The sequence below is a fragment of the Dreissena polymorpha genome, chromosome 12 (assembly GCF_020536995.1).
Source record: "Dreissena polymorpha isolate Duluth1 chromosome 12, UMN_Dpol_1.0, whole genome shotgun sequence".
NCBI lineage: Eukaryota > Metazoa > Mollusca > Bivalvia > Myida > Dreissenidae > Dreissena > Dreissena polymorpha.
The window spans coordinates 41194669-41217476 of record NC_068366.1 but is presented as its reverse complement, the minus strand read 5'-3'; the positions used below and the strand labels follow the sequence as shown (position 1 = coordinate 41217476).

The 22808-nt window shown below is 35.8% G+C and overlaps 2 protein-coding genes across 2 annotated transcripts in view; both read left to right on the top strand.

Moving 5' to 3' along the window:
- The window catches only part of LOC127852550 (uncharacterized), a 210728-nt gene that overhangs the window by 68889 nt on the left and 119031 nt on the right, over positions 1-22808 (top strand). The window lies entirely within an intron of this gene.
- Positions 3385-19287, top strand: LOC127852878 (cysteine-rich motor neuron 1 protein-like; the record flags this gene model as incomplete). Its single annotated transcript, XM_052386904.1, is given in 12 exon segments — positions 3385-3598; positions 3913-4001; positions 6821-6922; positions 7264-7362; positions 7556-7660; positions 8038-8246; positions 8667-8784; positions 9786-9919; positions 10537-10666; positions 11585-11821; positions 17581-17658; positions 18198-19287. Coding segments are annotated over 12 exon segments (1758 nt in total). The 3' UTR covers positions 18599-19287.

Here is a 22808-nt window from a genome sequence, read left to right as displayed (position 1 = left end):
CAACCTATAAACAAAGCATCCAACTGTATCAAGCATTTTGTAAGAATAATGCCCTTTTTTCACTTAGAGAATGCATATTATCTATATCTATGTTAAGTTGGCGTACCACCTCAAATATTGTCTATGTTCCTTGTCATATTGCTTTTAATTATATTTGCCTACTTCTTTACCAACATGACCCAAATCTATAAAAAAGTGCAGACAACTGTATCAAAGCATGTTGTTCCCTTTTTATACTTAGAAATTTGAAAATTTGGTTAATTTTTTGTTTTAGGTTCACTTTATTCTTAAAGTACAAAAAGCTATTGCTTTCATACTTGCAACACATACTAACTATCATAAGGGGAATGTGCAGGCAAAGTTATGTAACCCTGACAGGCATTTTGACAGAATTATGGACTCTTTTATACTTAGATAATTAACATTTGGTTAAGTTTTGTGTTTTGATCCATTTTGCTCCTAAAGTATCATAGCTATTGCTTTCAGACCTTGAAAACTCGCTAGCTATCGTTAGGGGACTGTACAGGGCAAGTTACATAACTCTGGTTGGCATTTAATGGAATTATGGCCTTTTTTGTCTTAGTAACTTTGAATATTTTGTTAAATTTTGTGTTTCGATCCACTTTACTTCTAAGGTATCAAGGCTATTTCTGTCGAAACTTCAAATACTTTCTTACTATCATGAGGGTACCTTTGAATGACCTTTACCCTCAATGTCAAATTAATACAATTTTTATTAAATTGTCATAACTTCTTAATTTATGATCATATTTGGTTCATACTTAGACAAAACAACACTTACCTGACACACCACAGTGGACTCCACCCAAACCACCCTCATGGCCCCACCCCCGAATCCCCCCCCCCCAAAAAAAAATAATAATTTTGTTTTCCTTTTTTTTGTTATTTTTGAAAGATCATCTAATAAATGACCATACCCCCACATTATAACCCCCTCCCATCCCCCACCACACCCCCTCCCCACCAAAAAAGATTTTGTTTTGAAGCATAAAAAACCCACAAATATTTATTAATTTATTTATTTTTTAAGGACCGTCCAACCATCCTTCCCAAGCTTTTGCTATCAAACTTGAAATCAAATCTTATAAGTTTGTTTTATGTCTTTACAATTGTTCAATAGATTGTGGAAAATATACCTGAACTCAGAATCGTCTATAAAGTACAATTTCTTTTAACATAAGCGATCGATCAACATGTTTCAATTATGGTCCTCTTCCACTTAGAATATGACTATATTACCGTGACCATATTGAATATGAACAATTTTACCATGATTGCTTACGTTATACTGTAATGCACTCGAATAGTCGAGTGCGCTGTCTTCTGACAGCTCTTGTTTAACCTTTTTTTTAAAGCTCTCACATAGTTTTGTATCGACATTAAATATTTACAATTGCCTGACAGCCGGAGATGATTTATAGGGCATTTGTTGTTATTTAACTGTTGGATTTCTTGTTACGCAAGGTTTGTTCGGGTAGAAATCGTGACTATCATGGTTATTTTTAACTTACTAAAGAATAGACTTTATAACAAATCGGTCCTTGAATATAGCTAGCTGTATCGAAAGTTCGTTTCATTCGAGCGTTTAGAAATGAAAACATAAAACGGTTGTTTTGTATCTAGAACATTAAGACCAACGATGGTGTTAAATGTACTAAGCGTTCCGAAAAATGTTACATAAGGCAAATAACATGTTGAAGATTGTTGTATTTATTGTCATAGTAAGTATATTAAAGGGGGCCTTTTCACGTTTTGGTAAATTAACAAAATAAAAATCAAGTTATTTCAGATTCGCAAATTTTCGTTTTAGTTATGATTTTTGTTAGGAAACAGTAAAAAAAACTTAAAATTTACCATGCTCATAATATCAATTGTATCCATCTTTTGACTATTTAAAAACCTGAAAATTATAAAGCGTTGCAACGCGAACCGATTGAATAATTTGGAGAGTTCTGTTGTTGTCGTTATATTTTTTAAAACTGCGAGGATTGCTTATATAATGTATAAAAAAAACATCCTTCATTGTATGAGCACGGATACCGAGTGGTAGACGCCAGGAGTCCAGGGGTCAGTGGTAACGCAACGGCATAAATATGTGTCTAGAACTGTATACACTCTAAAGCACTTTTTTTTAAACTAACGTGGGAGGGTGGATTTTTATTTTACTGATTTTAATTTATGTCTTCTGTGGATATATGTTTAGTTTTTATGCCCCGAAGGAGGGCATATAGTCATCGCACTATCCGTCCGTCCGTCCGTCTGTCCATATGTCTGTCCGTCACACTTTGCGTTTAGGCTTCGAAAAATTCTCATAACTTCTATGTCGCTTCAGATGTAACCTTCATATTCGGTATACATGTGTATATGGACAAGGCCTTTCCATAAGCACACACATTTTGACCCTTTTGACCTTGACCTTGAACTTAGGGTCCGCCTATAGGTTTCGAAAAACCTCTATCAAAGCGTTTTTCGGGGGAATATGTTATCCTATGGAGACAGCTCTAGTTTAAAAGTTAATTTAACATTTGATATGTTTTGCTATTTTTCCGAGGCGGTGTATTGTTTTATGCATATGTACGTATTTTTGATGGTTGAAGTTAAAGAGCAAATTTGCTCGCTATAAATGACTGTTGGTATTTGTTACGGCCCTTTTGAAGAAGGCGGCATATTCTACTCGCACTGTCCGTCCACTGTATCGTGTTATCGGCGCAAATATTTCGTGTTGGCGTTTTGCTCAATTTGTAATATGTGACTAGTGTTTTTTTATCAGATCGAAAATGGACACGCAAAAACACATCCTAAATGCATTGAAATGCATTTCGCTTTAGTGGATATGAGATTTTTCATGAAATAATGTGCACATCCTGTTCAAAACATGATATAAAGTATAAAACATGCACATTGATTTATTTCGTTTTTTTTCCGATTCAGCGATGTGCAGTGAAGAACACTGACTGCTTATTCGTTCGATTTGATTCATACCTATTCGTGTCCTAGCTGTTTCAAGAATGCAACGGCATGTTACGAATGCCACGCATGTCTTAACAAATGCAAATTCATATAAAGATATATGTTTCAAACTTATGTAAAAATCCCTTACAGCCAAATGAACAGCAAGATAGGAACTAAACAAATAAAGAGATTTGAATGGTTCTTAGTTTCTCAACTTCACCTCCGCGCAAATATTTGACTGGTTCCGACTTCTTAAAAAGATTGGACAAAAATAAAGCAGCCATGTATACCTCTCATTTTTTTGTTAATTTTCTTATGGTCTTGTCTTAATACCCATACCATGTACTGCATCCCAAAACAGGCGTACGCTGTAGGAGATATCCTATGCTGGATCGTTTGTTTATTTTCAAGCTTGTGGTACGATCAGAAACCGGAAAATTGTCCAAGCGTCAACAACCAAACTCACGTCTGCTCAGCGCTGTCGTCTGGTAACTTTATCTGCATCAAGGTTGCGTGTTGTGACTACTTCCGGAATCAGAACATCGAAGCTCCGGAGTACAACGGAGAACATGATAATGATGCTGATTAATGACGTCACCTACTTTGGAAATGATGGACAGTGCAGGTATTATCAGAAACGTTCGCGTCCCTTTTTGACAGTAGAAAAACTGTTGTGATTGTGTTTCTTTTAACATAATCAACCATCTAAGCAAAGAAACGTCTAGAACCACAATTACCTGGGACCATATTCGCCTGTAACATTTGCATTTAATCATCAAAAGAATCCATTTTCTCTAACGCGAAAAACTTGATACAGAGTGTACTTCAGTTAAGATTTATCCCTGGAGTCCAACTGACATCTATACCCTACATACCATACAAGATGTTGATCTATATATTTACCACCAAATTGATACTTTTTCCCGTTCTCTCTCGCAGGATGTGCTACACCCAAAAGTATTGCACGCTTTACAAGTGCTACGACCGATGTTGCGATGGCTACACCAGAGACATATATGGAAGATGCAGTAAGTTTTCGTTCTTACCACTGTGCGAATGAGTAACATAATGTATATAGCAACATTGTGTCCAAACATATTTTCTTTTTTGGGTGAAATCTTTCTGATATACAGCTTACTTCCAGAATAAATTTGAATAAATGTTTTTGCAATGGGCTTTTTAGTGTTTTAAAACGACTGTAGTCATAACGGACGAAACTGCGTGCTCTGAATCCGAGCCGTTAAAATCATGTTTATTTCAGCTTAAATAGTGTCACAAACTTTTGTCATACAGTGTATTTCTGTGCAGACCTTGAATATATCTAAAACATTATGCAAATATTTTAATATAACTCATTTTGTTCATAAACAAACATTCATACGTAAGGACTTGACGTTCATTTCAAGTGTGTACTTAATGTGTATGGACATTTGAAAATATATCTCAACAACGCAAATAATATCGCTTCAAGGCACGGAACCGGTATATCTTATCTCTAAACAAATTGTTTACCGGTAAATACTGAATATAGCATTCATAACAGGACCTAAAATGCGTATCAATAAGGATGCAAAATAATTCAAATTACATCCTGATTGCTGTTGCGAAATTTAAATATTCTTCTCAATAATCGTGGTTTCTCATTCCAAAAATATTGATAAATTAAGTGGGGCAGTACTATCTTAATATCTCAGTACCATAATACGTTAAAAGATAAAAATATAAATCGTCTGAAAATGTTTTATTGAAGACATGCCGAATCCAGTTGATGTGGATCTTGACCGTTCCAAATTTAAATTCTGGCGAATTCTTAATTGATAAATGTTTACATACGTATGAACTTTATTCAAAGAATATGTTTTGGTACTTGTCCTACCGTTATTAAAACATCATTTATGATAGATGGTAAACCATACTACAACAGCTATAATACCGTTCTGTATAGTTAATACTAGCATACTTTAGACAAACTCTTTTTGTTGTAAATTTCCCTTTAACTGATTGCGTGATACTTTAAGTATAATTGTTAGACTTTTCGAGTTGTAACTGGTATATATAATTATTTGAACACACAGACTGTGCAAGCTTATAAATGAGGAAGTTTAGGAGCGTTTGTTTTGTTCAAATATAATTCAATGTTATTTACTTGACATTTTAATGAATAAGGAAGATTATAATACGTTCCAATTGAGACTGAAATCTAGAGGAGGAAATTAAAAAAACACGAGCATCTTGTGGCGATACATGTATAGCGATAACATTGCCATATTCGTACGGCATTATAAAATATAAGGACAAATTAAATCTAGAATTAATACAAATCAATCGATACACATATCAGTCGTTCGGTTTGCCACACAATGCACAAGTATGGTGATCGAACATGGTCAATAAGTAGCAGACCGCGCGATGTCCATTGAGTTACCACACGGTTTCCATAAGTTCACCGAACTATGTACAAACGCTGATCAAACGGTGTCCATTCTGTGACAAAAGGTTACCACAGGTTTTCTATTAGGTGAGCATACAGTATCCGTTAGGTCACCGCACTTTGTCTAATAGGTAAGCACACTGTCAATTTGTTTAACGCACGCTGTTTGTTGGTTGATCGAACGGCGTTCGTTATGTGACCATACGGTGCCCTTTTGTTGACCGCACACTGTCTATGAGGTTACCACACGGTGTCTTTTAGAAAACCAAACGATATCCATCAGATAACTGCATAATGTCTCTTATATTACCACGCGATGTCTATTCGAAGTCAATTAAGTGACAGTCTGGTGTCTGTTAGTTAACCGCCATTTTTTTGTTGCTTGCGAACAACTAAGGTGAGTACCACGCGTCACAAGCCAGTTCTCTCTTATCTACGATAAACCTGATAACCGCCGCATCTGCCGCATCCGCACTACAGGTGGTAAGTAAGCGTGTGGCTTTGATAATTATTAGTCAAACATCAGTTTGAATGCATATAATCACACTAAATCGAAAAATTAACTTCTCTGAAAAAATCATTTCAATATCAAAAATAAAATAAATAAATACATAATACATATATATATATAGCGATTTTCATGAACTCTGTAAACGCAGAAATGAATTTCCTTTCTGGAAATGTACATATCTTGACATATTTCACAAGTGCTGGTTCAAATTTCAAGAAATAACACGATACACAACTCGCGTGACCTACTCGTCGAAGTTTTCCTTACCATTTTCATCATACTTTCTATGCTTTTAGAACGTTAAAAAGGGCCATGTTGTTGGTATTTTGTTTAAGTTATCTCAATGAAATAAATAGGATGATAAAACGTGCACACACATATCGACCCGTGCTTTAAGACGCACTCTTTATAAATTTGAATGGCGTGTGTTCATTCCAAACTTGCGATTAATTTTGAAAAATGAGTTGCTTCTTAAATTATGCAATAGCGAACAACTTAAGCCCCTTCAGCGCTTTGATTTTCTATCTAATAGGAGTCATTAAGTTGACTGCACAATGTCCGGTAGTTAAGCGCACGGTGTCCGTAAGATGTCCGCGCAGTGTCTGTTTGGTGGCCGAATGATGTACGTGCGGTGATCGAAAATTAAAGATTGGGTGACCTAACGGTGTCCGTTAAATGACCACACGGTGCCACCCAGGTGACCAAACGGTGTCTGTTAGGTGACCGCACGATGCATGTTAGGTGACCGCACAATATCCAATATGCGGTCACCAAACAGACATCGTTCGGTTCGTTTATGCACATGCTTACGTGTATGTGCCAATTTACTGCTTTTTATAATATTTTCTAAACGATTATAAAATTATTTTAATTGTTACTCCGATTCGACGTATATTCTTATTCAGGCAACTTTAGTAGCGGTGCTGTGCAGTGTGAGAACGGAGGCAAGCCCTATGGGATTGATTGCCAATGCCCACAAGGATTTATTGGACAATCGTGTGAAATTCGTATGTTTATCCTTTGTTATTTTGATACTTAATGTTACAAATAATATAGCTATAAACAGATTTATGAGTAAACAACGTATTATACTTTAAAATGATTCTTAAATGACGCAATTATGTCATATATTAATGTTCCACGTTACTATTTATAGTTTTAGAATTTCCCCAATTCTTAGAACAATGCTTATGGAAATATAGCCTAAATACTGGTAAATTAATGATAATCCATAGCTAGATCTTATATGTTGAACTTGAATTTAATAAGTTTTCAAGCTTTCGTTCGTCTCTTGTTTAGTTCACTACATGGGCCTGTTCGCATAGTATTATCCTGTCTTTATTTTCAGCCGTATGTAACTGTATGAACGGCGGCAAATGCACGGTGCGCGACGGACAGCCTTTCTGTAACTGTACGGAGGGTCATTACGGCGATCAGTGCGAGCTTTGTAAGTGGATCATTTCCCGGACTCAAACTGTGTTCTGTGTGAATTTTAATCTAATGATTTAATCTCTAAAAAATCACGATTTTTCAAAATTTGTTTTAAAGGTACGTTTTAAGACTATGTTAAGTTGTTGATTGTCAAATGGGTCGTTATTCTCACAGCTGCTGCTGTTTCTATTGTGTGGAACTGCTTTCAGCGACATGCCGGACTTGCCTCAACGGAGGAACATGTCTGCGTGACGACAGGCGCGAGTACTGTGTCTGCACCCCGGAGTATGTGGGAGACAGCTGTGAGAAACGCTGTAAGTATTGTAGTAGCGGTGGCTGAAAATGGATTGTATCAAACTGATATACCATTCCAGAGACCATCGGTATAATTATCGGTATGATTAATGGAAGTTTCTGACATGCTTATTTGGTTTTCAACCAAAAATGTCTTTGTAAGAAAGGAATGTGTGTCATATATTACAGGCCGTGCAGGTGCTTGATTAAGATCAACAGACTGATGGAAAATGCAATCCTCAATCATTTAGAACATAAATTAAATGACCAGTGTGCTTCAAGAGTTCATATAATTTTACTTTTGACCGCAACCATTTTTGCGAGAAGCCACAACACTGTAAAATTGCTAGGCATTCTGAGGAGCTGTCTATGATGAAGTACTTGTAAAATTTTCCAGTTAACCAGCCGGGAACCTGTCCGTCATACAACGGAACTCAACCGTACTGTTGTGGCGAAGAATGCTATAGCAACTCTGATTGTTCCGGGGACCAGGTCTGTTGCAAGGAGGGCTGCAAAACGGTGTGCCGAAAACCAGTTGAAGTGTGCACTGCAAATGATGGTACCCGGCTTATGGCAGGCCAGATTTACAAACCCGATTCTTGCACAGTTAGTTTATATACTTTATGTTCATTGTGCATATCATGTGGTGTTATTCCATTTTCACCACATACTGCCTTCGTATTAAACACAGTAATATCGGCACATGAATGTTAAAACGAAGTGTTGGGCAAGACGGTGATATTGTGTTTTTGTATCTTTAGTTGACTTTTTTGATTTTGCTGGCATTATAATTTTAGCTTGATTATTCATCAACAAAGTATACTTCTAAATCAAATGTCGGTGTCGGCGTGCATATACTGCTCTTGTAATATTAAATTATTTGGTAAAGGTTGTCTAGGCCACCGTAACCTGCGTCTATAGATTAATTCATAGTTTGTAGGGTTTCTCATTTCTGTCTTTCCATGTATAATCCGTATTTCATAAACGCCTCGACACTGGTTCGGAAACCGCAATTCCCCTTTTCAGGATTGCACCTGCCAGCCGGACGGATTCCTCCCTTGCCGCTCGATGAGTTGCGCGCCGCTCCCTTGCGAGCAAGATTCCTGGGTTACCATGCCAGGAGAATGCTGCCCCTCGTGTGGTGGTGAGAATTTGGTTCACGTAAAAAATCTTATTCTGAAATTTTTGCTTGTCAATTGTAATATTGATTATACATTTACTTTTTATAGTTTATATATTAAAGGGGCCTTTTCACAGATTTTGGCATTTTTTTCACTTATTCATTAAATGCTTTATATCGATAAATGTAAAAATTGGATCGTAAAAGCTCCAGTAAAAAATCAAGAATAAAATTAAAAAAAGGAAAAGAACATTGCCCGGACCAGGTTTCGAACCATTGACCCCTGGAGTCCTGCCAGAGTCCTGAAGTAAAAACGCTTTAGCCTACTGAGCTATTCCGCCGAGCGTACATACTTCACGTATTTTATACTTTATATAAGCAATCTTCTTAGTTTCACAAAATTTAACGACAAAAACAGAACTCTCCAAATTATTCAATCGTTTCGCGTTGCAACGCTTTATAATTTTTAGGTTTTAAAATCGTCAAAAGATGCATATAATGGCTATATTAGACCGTGGTAAATGTTCAGTATTACTGTTTCCTCACAAATATCATAACTAAAACGAAAATTTGCGAATCTGAAACAACTTTTTTCAATTTTGTCAATTTACCAAAGCGTGAAAAGATCCCTTTAAAAACACATTGCAATCGCCAAGATAATCTTATTGAACGAATATCCAATATCGTTTCCTCGTAAGGCAAACTTACTCTTTATATATATATATATATATATATATATATATATATATATATATATATATATATATATTATGCATAATGCATCTCAATATTCTTTTGTTAAACACAATATAATGAAAATTTAAACCTCCGATTTAAGAATTGTGTTTATCCAACCGACAACTGTGAAGCGGACACTATATGGAACACATATGTTTAGCATAGCCATCACGTAATATTTAAAATGTACATTCACGATGATCTTTTTATCCACTTTTTCATGATAAACTATTTTAAGTTATTCATCAGTACCGCAATTAAAAAAGTGTGCTCTGTGTCTTTTCCAGATACTGCTCGTCCCCCTAGGATTATCTGTCCGAGCAACACGGTGATCCTGAACACCACTTCCGGCAATACCGAGACATTCACCGTCTCGAATACACGGGTATCCGCTTCCAACGGCTACGATAGAGAACCTATCGTAAGTGGCGTTGTCTAGATTTTGAGTTCCAATGCGTGGGAATAAAAGTCCTTGCCCGCTAACATTATGAAAATATAACTTTGCAGAAATCGTTTTATAGGACATTTTACCGAAGGAAAATATATTTTTATAAATCGAAATTATAAAAGGTGATAGCAAGCGTTCAGTTGAGTATGCATTATATTCGCATTAATAGCTTTGAACACAAACGTATTTAAAAATAACGCTTATAATGCAAATACTAGTTCCATCCTATTTGGTCTAAAATGTTGTTTTAAAAAGAAAGAAAAGAAAACTTTTATTCTGGTTTGTCAGGGATTTATAATTTGTTTATATGCCCCTTGGTGTACAAAGATTCACAGTTTGTGGTTCATTTAGCATTGTTTAAGGGGTAGTTTAAAAACGATTATTTTCGAAATATTGACAAGTGTGTATTTATCATTTAAGAATGTTTAATATATCCAAAAAATAGGGACTGTGCCATTCTAGAATCAATCAAAACTGATTGTTGGAGTAAACAATGCATTGTCGCGCGTATTCCAGTTGTTTTACATTCTTTTGAGTGGTTTTTGTTCAATAACAGCATAGGAAATATCGTCATACTTGTTTGACTCTAGGTTGCATTCAGTCCAGAATTAATCCGTCACTGCGCATGCTCGGATCCTCTCCGCAGCACTATCAAGGTCAAGGCTACGGTTCGAGGACTTACGGACATTGCTGAGTGCACATTCGAGGCAGTCCTTCGTGGTAAACTGCTTTTTAGAACATGCGATGTTCAATGTATTTAGTTGTCACCTAAGGAATGTTAGTGTTCACAAAGCCTTGTTATGCTGAAGTGGCGAAATGTAGTTCATATATTTTAGAACTCATTCCTCGACGATCCTTGATTGTAGTGCAAATTCAACATATGCATGTTTTTGAAACCTCACTGTATGTGAGCATAAATAACAAAGAAATGTACATTTATATGGCATTAAACCTCCTCAGCTGTAAGCACTTATACCTTCTCAGCGGTATTAAATTTTACCTTTCTAGCGGTAATCGGTATTACTATTATCTCCTAATCGGTAACCACATTTACCTCTTAAGCTGTAACTACCATTACTTCTCCAGGATAACTCGGTTACCTGCCTATCGATTACCACGATTACCCTCCACCTCCTCCCTCCTTAAAGTAACCACTATTACCTCCACACGGAAAACACTTACCTCCCCAGCAGCAAGCACCGTTACCTCCCCTGCAGTAACCACTTTGTAAATTAATATTATTCCCAAACAGTAACCACTTTTACCACCACAACGGCAGCAACTGTAAATGTATTTTATATCTTTCCTGATCTGAAAGATTAATCAATTTGGACTGTTTTCGAATGTTATGAAAATCATTTCAATGCTCCACATAAATTGTCGTTAACATATCGTCCAAAGTAAAAACAAGCACGAAAAAAGTACATAGACGCTTATTTTATATGCAGAATATGTAGTAAAATCGATCATCAATACGTTGTTTGAAATAGCAACAGATATTTGATGAGATTTGCTCACACCAGTCGGATATTTGCGAAGAGATATTCGTACTGTAATATGCTTCTTCAACATCTGCCAGATAGGCCCTTGAAATCCTGAAGTTCCGAGCTATATCGTGCACGTACTGTTATTTTGCAGACACTATAGCGCCAGTGTTCAAGAACTGTCCAAAGGACATCTACGTGATGGACTACGAGGTGCCCAAGTGGAGCGACCCCGTGTACTCGGACAATGTGGGCGTGGTCCGAAAGAAGTGCCCGGACGCGCGCTACAGGCAGCCCCTAGCCGCGGGAAAATACTCCCTCAGCTACGTGATCTGGGACTATGAGATGAACGAGGGACGTTGCGACTTCAACATTTACGTCAGCTCTCCAAGTAAAGAGATATAAATTTCAATTTACAAGCCCCGAATTCTCAAAAATAGTAAAGCTTAGTTTAAGAATAATAGAAACGGGTTGAAGTCCCGTATTTAATTGATTCATGATACTGTTTTAAAGTTGATGATGATGTACACAATTCTATTTTTGTTGTACAGTTCATATACAATTTTTAATGAAATCATTTAATTTGTTTTTGGCAAACTTGATTTAAATACAAAATAAAATTAAAAAAATGGCGCACGCTAATACTGTTAAACAGGCGTTAACTTTTTCGAAAAATCGGGGCCTGGCACACGAGTAGATTTATAATTTACCCACAATTTACCCACGGGGCCTGGCACATGAGTAGATGTATAATTTACTCACGGGGCCTGGCACATAAGTAGATGAATAATTTTCTCACGCTTTGTACCGAATATTAATGATATACCGTATACTACATTCTAACACGGCTGTTGCCAAATTTCATATAAACAAAGAAGAAAATCGTCTATTTATTCTGCAATAATTATGGGCGGGGCTAATACACTTAAAGCACGCGCTGTAACTTAACAAAACATGCCGATACATTTTCAACCAGCGTAATAGTCCAGAGTGGCTGTTATTTAGGGCGGAGATCTGATCGATAGAACAGCCGAAAGTTATTTTTATGAGCGGAACTTCACATACAATAGAACACAAGAAAAATAAGATACATTGTACAAATGTTAAGTAAAAACCGCGTTAGAATCGAAATAATTCGTGAACGTTATAGTTTGTTGTCGAATAATCCACGGCCGGAAGTTTAGATGCGTGGTTTCAAATCTCTACGCATCTAAACTTCAGCCGTGGGTTATTTCGACAACAAACTATAACGTACACGAATTATGTCTTAAATAGCAGTAATTCTCATTTTGTGTGATTATTATGAATACCATTTCTTCTATTTTTCTTTAAATTTATTTTGTGCACTACAAAATCTTCGTCATATAAGCAACCCTTTTTGTACTAATACTTTGTGTCCTTCCTGTTTAAGTATTGTACAAGCCAACATTTGCATACTTAAGATACCCTGTATCCTAGTTATTGAACAAGTATTAATTGGCTCTCTTACAACGAAATTAACTGCCGTGTCAAAATTCTTTACCATATTTTCTTAAATTAAAATCATTAATTTCTTACAAAACATATTTAATACGTCAAAACCAATGTTTTAAGTATTGACGTGGCGCTTCGAAGTATGTTAAAATGAAACTTTTTATTTAAATTAAGTATCAGTTGCCCGCTTATGAAATACACATTCAAGTATCTACAAAAAACTCGTCCTAAAATCTTTATAAATTGTTTAACGGTAAGTATGGATTTCCTATCGCAAACTAATCTAAATTAAAATTTCACTGCCTAACATTAATAAATATGTGGTTCTTTATGTACTCAATGAGCATCCTGTTCATTTACGTTTCCAAAATATGCCATTATTAAAACAACATTAATTTGAAGCAACTCAAATTATTAACGACTGCATGCGCTTGTGTTAAATACATGTATATACATGTATTGTACACTCCTAATGTTTATTCAAATATTATCACTCATCATTTACTTCATTTACTGTCTTCTCTTGTATGTCGGCTCACTATCTCTTGTCTCTTTTCGTTAACATCATACTCCTGCTAGATCATCTCCTTCTCCTTCCCTACATCATCCCCAGCGGAGTAACATGAAACCAAGGAAAGTCAAAGCCAGCTTGAGAATCCCGAAATTTCAGATTTTTAACACTTTTAATGATCGCCATTCATTGTCATCAAAATACCCGGTCTGCCTTCTCTATATATCTTGTTGCTACGCAACATGCCATATCAAGTTTCATATGCCATATTCCAGGCGATCCCGATTCCCACCAAGTGAAGCCCAGCTGCAAAACACTCTGTTTACCAAGCGGTTACATGCTTGCTTACGAACTCACTGGTTGTTTTTCTTATCCTAATGCTATCAGGCGATGTCCATCCAAATCTAGGCCCACTATCGACGTCTCGGACATCGTCAATCTCCTCCATCACTTCCTCTGTCGATTCCGACATTGACCTAAAACACTATTTCTCATTTGTCCATTACAATGTTCAGAGTCTACTTCCCAAGCTGGATATCCTTTTTACTGAATTGAACGATTTCGACATTCTTGCCTTCACTGAAACGTGGATTAATGATGATATTCCGAGTACAGAACTTCTGATGAACTCTTTCAAAGTTCCCGAACGCAAAGACCGTCAGGATAGACAGGGGGATGTAGCGGTTTATATCAAAGAAAACCTTTTTCATAGGCGGAGATATGATTTATAAATAATTGGTGTTGAATGTATTTTAATTAAAATAACTGTCATGAACCGGCTTCTGCTGTTTGGAGCTTTTAACAGACCCCAAATACCACACCCCAACAACAATTCCGCTCTCACAGACTCAATACACCTAGCTTTCGATACTGGTATAAGACATTATTATAACTGGCGATTTTAACCTGAATGCCAATGTCACGACATCAGCATCTAAGCTTAAGTCCATATGTGATCAGTTCTCACTTACACAAGTAATTTCTGAAAACACGCACTTTTCGGAATCTTCGACAAGCTTATTAGATCTCATATTAACATCAAACCCAAACAGCATTCTTTTTAGTGGTGTTGCTGACCCATTTCTAACCCAAACGACAAGATATCATTGTCCTGTTTATGCTCTATTAAAACTTCATAAAAATCGAAAACGTACTTACTCAAGACACGTCTGGCTCTTTAACAAGGGCGATTTTTCTAAACTGCGTCATGATATTTCCAATTTTTATTGGGACTCATTACAAAACGAAAACATTGACATCTATGCAAAAAAACATAACTGACAACATAATTAAATTATCAGTCAATGTATACTTAACAGAGATGTCCTCATTCGTAATAATGACCCACCCTGGCTAGACAATAATATACGGCGTTATATTCAGAAAAGAAAACGCGCTTATCGTAAAAACAAAAAATATTAATACACCATTTTTATGGCAAAAATTTAGAACGATTAGAAACATAACGACAGAATTTATAAAATCCTTGAAAGGAAATTATTTTAACAAACCGACCGAAACATTAAAATCAAGTAGCAAAAGTTCCAAAAAAATTGGTGGACCACATTAAAATTCTTCATTAAATCCTCGGGTAATTCCAAAATACTACCAATCCAATATGGCAACAAAATAATTGATGATACATTCGACAAAGCAAATATTTTAAACATTTTTTTTTACATCCCAGTCAAGTATTGACCACTGCCAAATACCAACATTACCGAGAGTCACAAACAGAACCCAATCAAGCCTCAGTCAACTTATTCTTGAACCATATGAAGTAGAACTAGTTCTAAAGGGAATGCCTCTAGGAAAAGCTTCTGGTCCTGATGGACTAAATAATCGATTGCTCCGTGCATTGTCCTTAGAATTGTCTGGTCCTCTGAGTACGCTCTTCAACTATTCCATTCGCACGGGATCCTTCCCGTCAATCTGGAAAGCGCAAATGTTTTCCAATTTTTAAATCCGGCGACCCGAGTCTTGTAAATAACTACCGTCCAATATCATTACTAAATACAATTGGAAAAGCCTTCGAAAAAATAGTTTTCAAGCATACGTTCAATTACTTGCATGACTACAATATCCTAACGCCGTACCAATCGGATTTTTTTACCTGGCGATTCCACAACAAACCAATTAACGTATCTTTATAATATGTTTGCCAAAGCTTTTGATTCGGGGAAAGAGGTCAGAGTAGTATTTTGCAACATATCGAAAGCTTTTGATAGATTGTGGCATACCATATCCTACCATGTTCGTGTTCTCAGTCGAATGTCGCACCTGCCGGTGTCCCCCAGGGCTCTATACTAGGACCCTTGTTATTTATTATTTACATCAATGACATTGTTAATGAAATGTGTGCAAACGTTAGATTATTTGCTGATAATACATCACTTTCAATCATTGTCGAAAATCCAACTCATGCCGCAAACACTCTGAACGATGATTTACAAAATCTATCCGTCTGGGCGTCTAAATGGCTAGTAAATTTCAAACCGAACAAAACAGAATCTTTGCTTATATCTAGAAGCACACACGACCATGCTCACCCTACACTCATTATGAATAATACTCCAATTAAAGAAGTTTCTTCTCACAAACACTTAGATGTAATTCTGAAAGAAAATTTAAATTGGTCAATCCATATTAATTATATAAAAGAAAAGTGTTGGTAACAAATAAACGTAAGGAGAAAACTTAATTTTAAACTTGATAGACAATCCCTTGAAACTATATGCATCTCGTTTATTCGTCCAATTCTCGAATACGAAGACATCCTATTCGACAATTGCACACAGGCCGAAAAATATTAGCTCGAAAAAAATATAATCAACACGAAGCAGCAAGAGTTGCTACTGGCACGATAAAACTAGTATCTATTGACATACTTCAATCAGAAATCGGTTGGGAATCTTTAGAATCTAGGAGAAATAAACACAAACTCATTATGTTTTACAAAATGAAAAATTCGCATGTTCCCTGATTACCTTGCTAACCTTGTCCCGCTTACAGTAGGTCAGTCTGCCCCGTACTCTTTAAGAAATAAAAGCGACATTCAAAACCTCAACTTCCGAACATCATTCTATAAGAACACATTTCTACCCTCAACCATCACCAGTTTCAATTCCTTTCCAAATCATATTCAAAATGCACCATCTATTGCCGCATTAAAAAATATGTTGAATACTAACACTGAACCTTCCGGTAGTCAAAAACATTTTTACCATGGGCTTCTTCAAATTTTACACACACGTCTTCGCACCAATTGTAGTTCTCTTGCTGCCCATCTTTTTAGAAAAAACATTTATGACTCGCCTAACTGCATTTCTTGTGACGAATTTGAAGACTGCAACCACTTTTTCTTTCATTGTGCTAAGTTCAGTGTAGAACGAGCTCAGCTTATAAATAGTGTATCGCAGATATGTTCTCCATCACTATATGTTTTTCTGTTTGGCAATCCTTCGCTTTCTGTAGATGAAAATTGTATCATATTTAACCATGTTCAGCGCTTCATAAAATCAACCAAAAGATTCTAGCCGCCACCCATTTTTTCTCTCTGCCACTCTTCTTATCCATAAATTTCTACACGACCTTTTACAACCTCGAAATCATTACTATTGTTCTGTTTATGTTGCATTTTATCCCCCTTAGTTTCTATTTCTTTTTCCCTGTACAATTGCTTATGTTTCTTTCCATCAATGTTAGTGGACTTGTATATACGTTGCATTCTGTATAATGTTTTTTGGACTTGTAAGTTGCATTTTGCATCTTGTATTGTCAATTTACTACGACATCATGACATAATGCCCTGCGTAAATATATTATTTATCGGGAGAGGGCTCCAATAAGGTTCGCCTTTCAGCCCAATCCTATGTCAATGTCATGTAACTTGTGAATATGTTACTGTGTCAAAATAAATAAGTTTAAACCAATCTTCGTGATATGTAACTGTAATTCCGTATGCTTTTTGACGACCAAAGTCCCTTAATATAATACCATCATACAATATAGACCAATCGATGCACTGGTACATATACGGTTAATTCCATAGATCAATCAATTCACCAGTTACATGTATTGTTTAGTCAATAAACCAATGGATGCACCCGTTACATGCACGTTTACTCCATATGCACCCGATACATGTACGAAGTGATCCATTTCAGACACGCCTGTGGAGCAGCTCCCACAGGGACAGCGGGAAAGGCTGTCACGAGCCCCGGGAAAAGATGTGGTTCTAATTGGTGAGTGCGTTCCGTAGATTCTTTGTAGATTAATTTAGCATTAAGACGACCATCTTTGCTAAGATATCATATCCTAGTTTGTATCTGGTATATCATCATAGTCACAGTATTTCAGAGCCGAATTAGTGACTGTTTGAAAGAATCAAGTATATAATGTATAGGCCGCCAACATAAACTGGATACGTACGAACTCTTACGAGCGTAAATTACGAGCATGAAATGTTTCCTACTTATGTTTTTGATTTTTTTCCCAACACTCGTCGAAACCACCGGATCTACATTCAGTAATCAATGTATTGCTCAATAGGATAACAGTATTTTGACAAAAATAAAAACAGATAACGTTACGTAGAAAATTTAATGCGATAAGCTTTTATCGATAACTTGATTCCAGGACGGAAAAAAATGTATCAGTGTAACGGTAGTTATTAATGCGTAAAGGCGTAAAGATCGGTGTCGGATTAATATATGCGAGCTATGCCAGCTGTCGAAATCAGAAATGATAGCAACAACTGATGCTTACAAATCGTTGTTTTCAGTTGGAGTTTCGATTGGTGCTCTTATACTGGTGGCAGTCATTTTGGCCGTCGTGTTCGTCTGCAAACGACGACAACGACTGAACAATCAACAGAGCGCGGCGCATGCGCGGTGCCAACCCCGTGACCTTCGAACCGGGTTCAGTCACGGTATTTACGCGATTCCTGGCGATATTGACGTGAAGCTGCCCCCGTACACTCCCTCGAAATCCCCGCCGCCATACGACAACCCGGACTACATTAAGGCAGGCCTCGTAGGCGGGAAAGACTACTTGTCGCAGCCACCGCCATATTACATGAACCCGGGTTACGAAACACTGTCTTCTGTCCAAAAGGAGTCTGTTGGAGACGACAATGTGACGGTCAAATCCGACAAAGTGAAATCTGAAAAGGCGGATGAGTAGCGTTGTGCGCATGCCGTCATGTCATCCGAACGCATTTAATAACGACAACTGAGTTCGACATGGTTATGCTTCCTTTTTTTGTAATGCATAGTAGGTGTATTGTCTTTTGAACTGTGGCTCAAATGTACCCTTTGAACCTTCTGACATTGTGTGCTTGTATATATATTTTTTTCAGTTCCAGTTATTTGCTATATTATATTACATGTGTTATACACGGATTGGCTACTATGATTTTAATGCATCCATAATTCCTCTTGAATATTTTGACTCGAAAAAATGCATTATTCAGCCAGCAACGGCATTTTTCATAGCAGTATTTTAAGACGTCGAGATCAATCAAAACTTAGCTTAGCAACATTTAACCTATGTGTCAATGCTTAATAAGTCCCATTTTATATCATCTTTGTTGTTTAGCACGTACTAGTATTACATCTATAATTATATATCTATACAAGGTTTTCACGACTTTTAATGTACGTAAAACTGGCATTGATTAAATATGTCCAACTAAGCTTTCCTACTCTTTTCGTTTACATTTGCTTTTTGTGGCGTAATCTTACATGCATGGGTGTTTTTTTAACAAATATATTATCGTTTTGGGTTTCATTAGTTTGTCAAGAAATATGTGCCTGTCAACACCTCTGTATCACTAATTGCATCTATTTTCAATAAATCTTCTTTACATGAAATATTGTTTTTAAATATATACGACGGTGTGTACATAAAGCTATGTTTGCACAATTAATTATTTGAAGCGATATTTTTATAGACCAATTTCGTGTGAAGCGAAATTTATTCGACCAATAATGCGAAGCGATATTTATAATACGAACTATGTGATACGGTATTTGTAAAGACATACTTGATATGAAGCTATATGTGCTTAACAAACAGTATATGTGAAGCGATATTTTAACGAGCAACTGCATGTCCATATTCAATTCTTTATTATAGCTTTCTTTATTTAAGAGTTAATATAGCAATCACAGTACTTTTGTTTGAGTAGGTACTGTGCACATATATGCACTATCAAATGCGTTAAAAATTTAACATTTACCCACCGGATATTTGGTAAAACAAATCAAACATCTGAAGGCATTGAAGTTGTTCGCTATTACATAATCTTAGACGCAACTCATTTTTCACAATTAGTCGCAAGTTTGAAATGAATTCAAGCCATTCGAATTTATAAAGAGTGTGTCTTAACGCTCCGGTCGAGATGTTTGTGCACTGTTTATCATCCTATTTATGTTATAGAGATTGTTTTATTTTATTTTGCATCTAAGGCGAAATTCTTAACTTTTACATCGACTGAAAATATTGCCCTCAGCTTCTGGTTAGCAACGAGACTGTTCTCAAATGTGAATAAAATATGTGTATACTAATCCATTCCAATATATGAATAGAAGTGATTAATCTTAGAGCAAATATTGGGCCTTCAACTATGTAAGTTCTAATTTGGTAATAACTGTATGTCATTTAATTTCCATTTACAATTAAGACGCTTTTCATGTTAGGGTGCTTAGATGTCTTTTAAATTTTGGTGTAAAGATGTACAGAAGAAAACAAAGCCAATGTTATTTTCATTTCTTGTATAATGAATTACTAACAGATTAACTACATTGTTGTTCCGTGTTATTGGGAGATTTCAATTTGGTCGCAACTCCAAAATTTGACTACTTGCCATAACACACCTTTAATTACCTGTTTGCCAGACTGCTGGTCGTATGACAGCCTCTGTCCCCAGTCAGCAACAGCTAGCACATCATATGCCTCATCCCTGATAAAACAGAACATAAAACCATTAACCCTTATTAAACTTGAACTGTCATTTTCCTGTCTAAAGCCGTAAATGACGTCTTAGATGCAACTTCAGATTTCAGAACGGGTTTCGCATTAATGCAAACTATCTACCTATGAAGTTTCAACTTGATACGTCATAGTCCTAAATAAGCTCTGGGAGAATTTCAGCATGAAAATGCACTTGGTCAATTACTTTGAAATTATGAAAGCAGGAGGTTTGGTGCTTATGCACTGCACTTCCACTCATCGAGACCTAACTATACATATAAAGTTCGAAGTTGATACCTCTTACAATTTTTAAGATACACTCTCAGCTGAAACAAAATTTAAATAAAAGAACCAATGCGATCGAATTTTAAAGAAAAAAACATGGCATTATGCAATTTAAAAAAGGCAATAACTCCTTAAAATAAAGCAATGAAACATTAAGCGATGAAGTTAACGAAAATTTCATGCAAAAAATAAATACTGAGTTGCACACAGAACTTTTTTTATGTACTTTAAAACAAAGCGAAACTCCTTCAAAACTTAAACGTTTTACAACATATGCTGTTGCAATAGCATATTATTCTGTAAAACTTTTCCACGAATTGCATGCAAACTGTAGGAGGGTTGTGCACCAAAGCTTTGTTAACTTAGAATTAAAAAAGAGACATTTAAACTTTTAAAAATACCCAATAATCTTGACAATAAGTGCTGTAGAACTTAAGATAATAATTCTGTACAAGTTTGACACAACTTGCATGCAGTAAGTAGGAGTTGCACACACAATCTTGTAGATGCAACATTAAATAATGAGCAATCAATCCAGCAACATTAAATAATGAGCAATCAATCATTTTTTTCAACTGCAAAACTTTGACAATATGCGCTGTAGCACTTGCAGATTTTAATTATGAAATGGTTGAATGAAAATCACATGCAAACTGTAGGAAATTTAGCACACAGAAGCTTTTACGTGTAATTTCAAACAAAGGTCTGACTACTTAAAAATAACTAAATGTGGAAACCTTTACAATGTGCGCTGTAGCACTTAGAGATACTAATTTTGCAGAGGATGATATGGTTCAAAGCTTTACCCACAAACAAAATATAGGTAAGGACAAGTAAAAAAAAATGCTGTTCTGTTGGGACAAGTGAAAACAATGAAAGTTATTGTTGTTCTTTCATAAATTAGAAAAAAAAATGCTTTAAAAATCCCGTTATTTGGCTGGAATTTACTGACAAAACTTGATGTTGACATTTAAACGTTTTAACGTTTGAATTGAATTGTACATCAATACTTGCTCACTATACGGCATTGTTTAGAAATAAAATTTGAATAGTTCCTTTTACAATACAGTTGTGCTTAGTTCCGTAATACTTATTTTATAATGTCATTCTCGATTGCGTTTTAATGCAATGTTTTTATGCCCCAGAAGGAGGGCACATAGTGATCGGACCGTCGGTCTGTCCGTCCGTCCATCTTTCCGTCACACTTTGCGTTTTGGTTTCGTGTTTAGGTTTCAAAAATGCTCTGAACTTCTATGTCGCTTCAGATAGCAACTTGATATTTGGCATGCATGTGTATCTCATGGAGCTGCACATTTTGAGAAGTGAAAGGTCAAGGTCATCCTCCAAGGTCAAAGGTATAAAAAAACAAATTCAAGGGAAGTAATAAGCTTTAAAGGTAGATAATTATCAGTACCTGCCAAATGATAAATTTTTTTTAATAAATCAAAGCGGCGCAGTAAGGGGCAATGTGTTTCTGACAAACACATCTCTTGTTTTTATATATTGTTAACAGTGTTGAAACTCATTTAGTTCTAGTCTTTTATTTTAGTTTGTAAATTAACATGCTAGTTGTGCACAACAATTGACTTAAAAACTATTAGTGCTCATAGAAATTTTGGATACATAAAAGAGTACATTTACCATATACACACATAAAAAACTGATACGGAAAATATTGTCCAACAAACCATTTAACTGTTTATAATAAAAAGTATAACATCAGACACATAACAAACTATAAAACATTAAAGATTAAATGCTTCTAAAAATAATTTAAGTTTAGCAAAAACTATGTTTCTTATTTCTTAATGTTAACACCAAAATATGTTTAAATATAAATCATCATGTATCTCAATAGTCAGAATGCTGAGTTTGGATGATTTTATATATAAATGTACATGTACAAATATTGGCAAACACACTTCCATAGACTGGTCCTATGCAAATAAAAAGCAACATTTGGCTAAAGTGTAAAGCCTGATTTTCTTCCATAAAAATAACTTAGAAATAACAGTCAACAAACATATATTTGAACAGATCATTTTTCTACCTTTGACAAGCCCTTGGGTTAAGCTCTTTATAAAAGGCTCATCATATAAGGCACCATAGTAAGCGAACGCTATGAAAACAATAG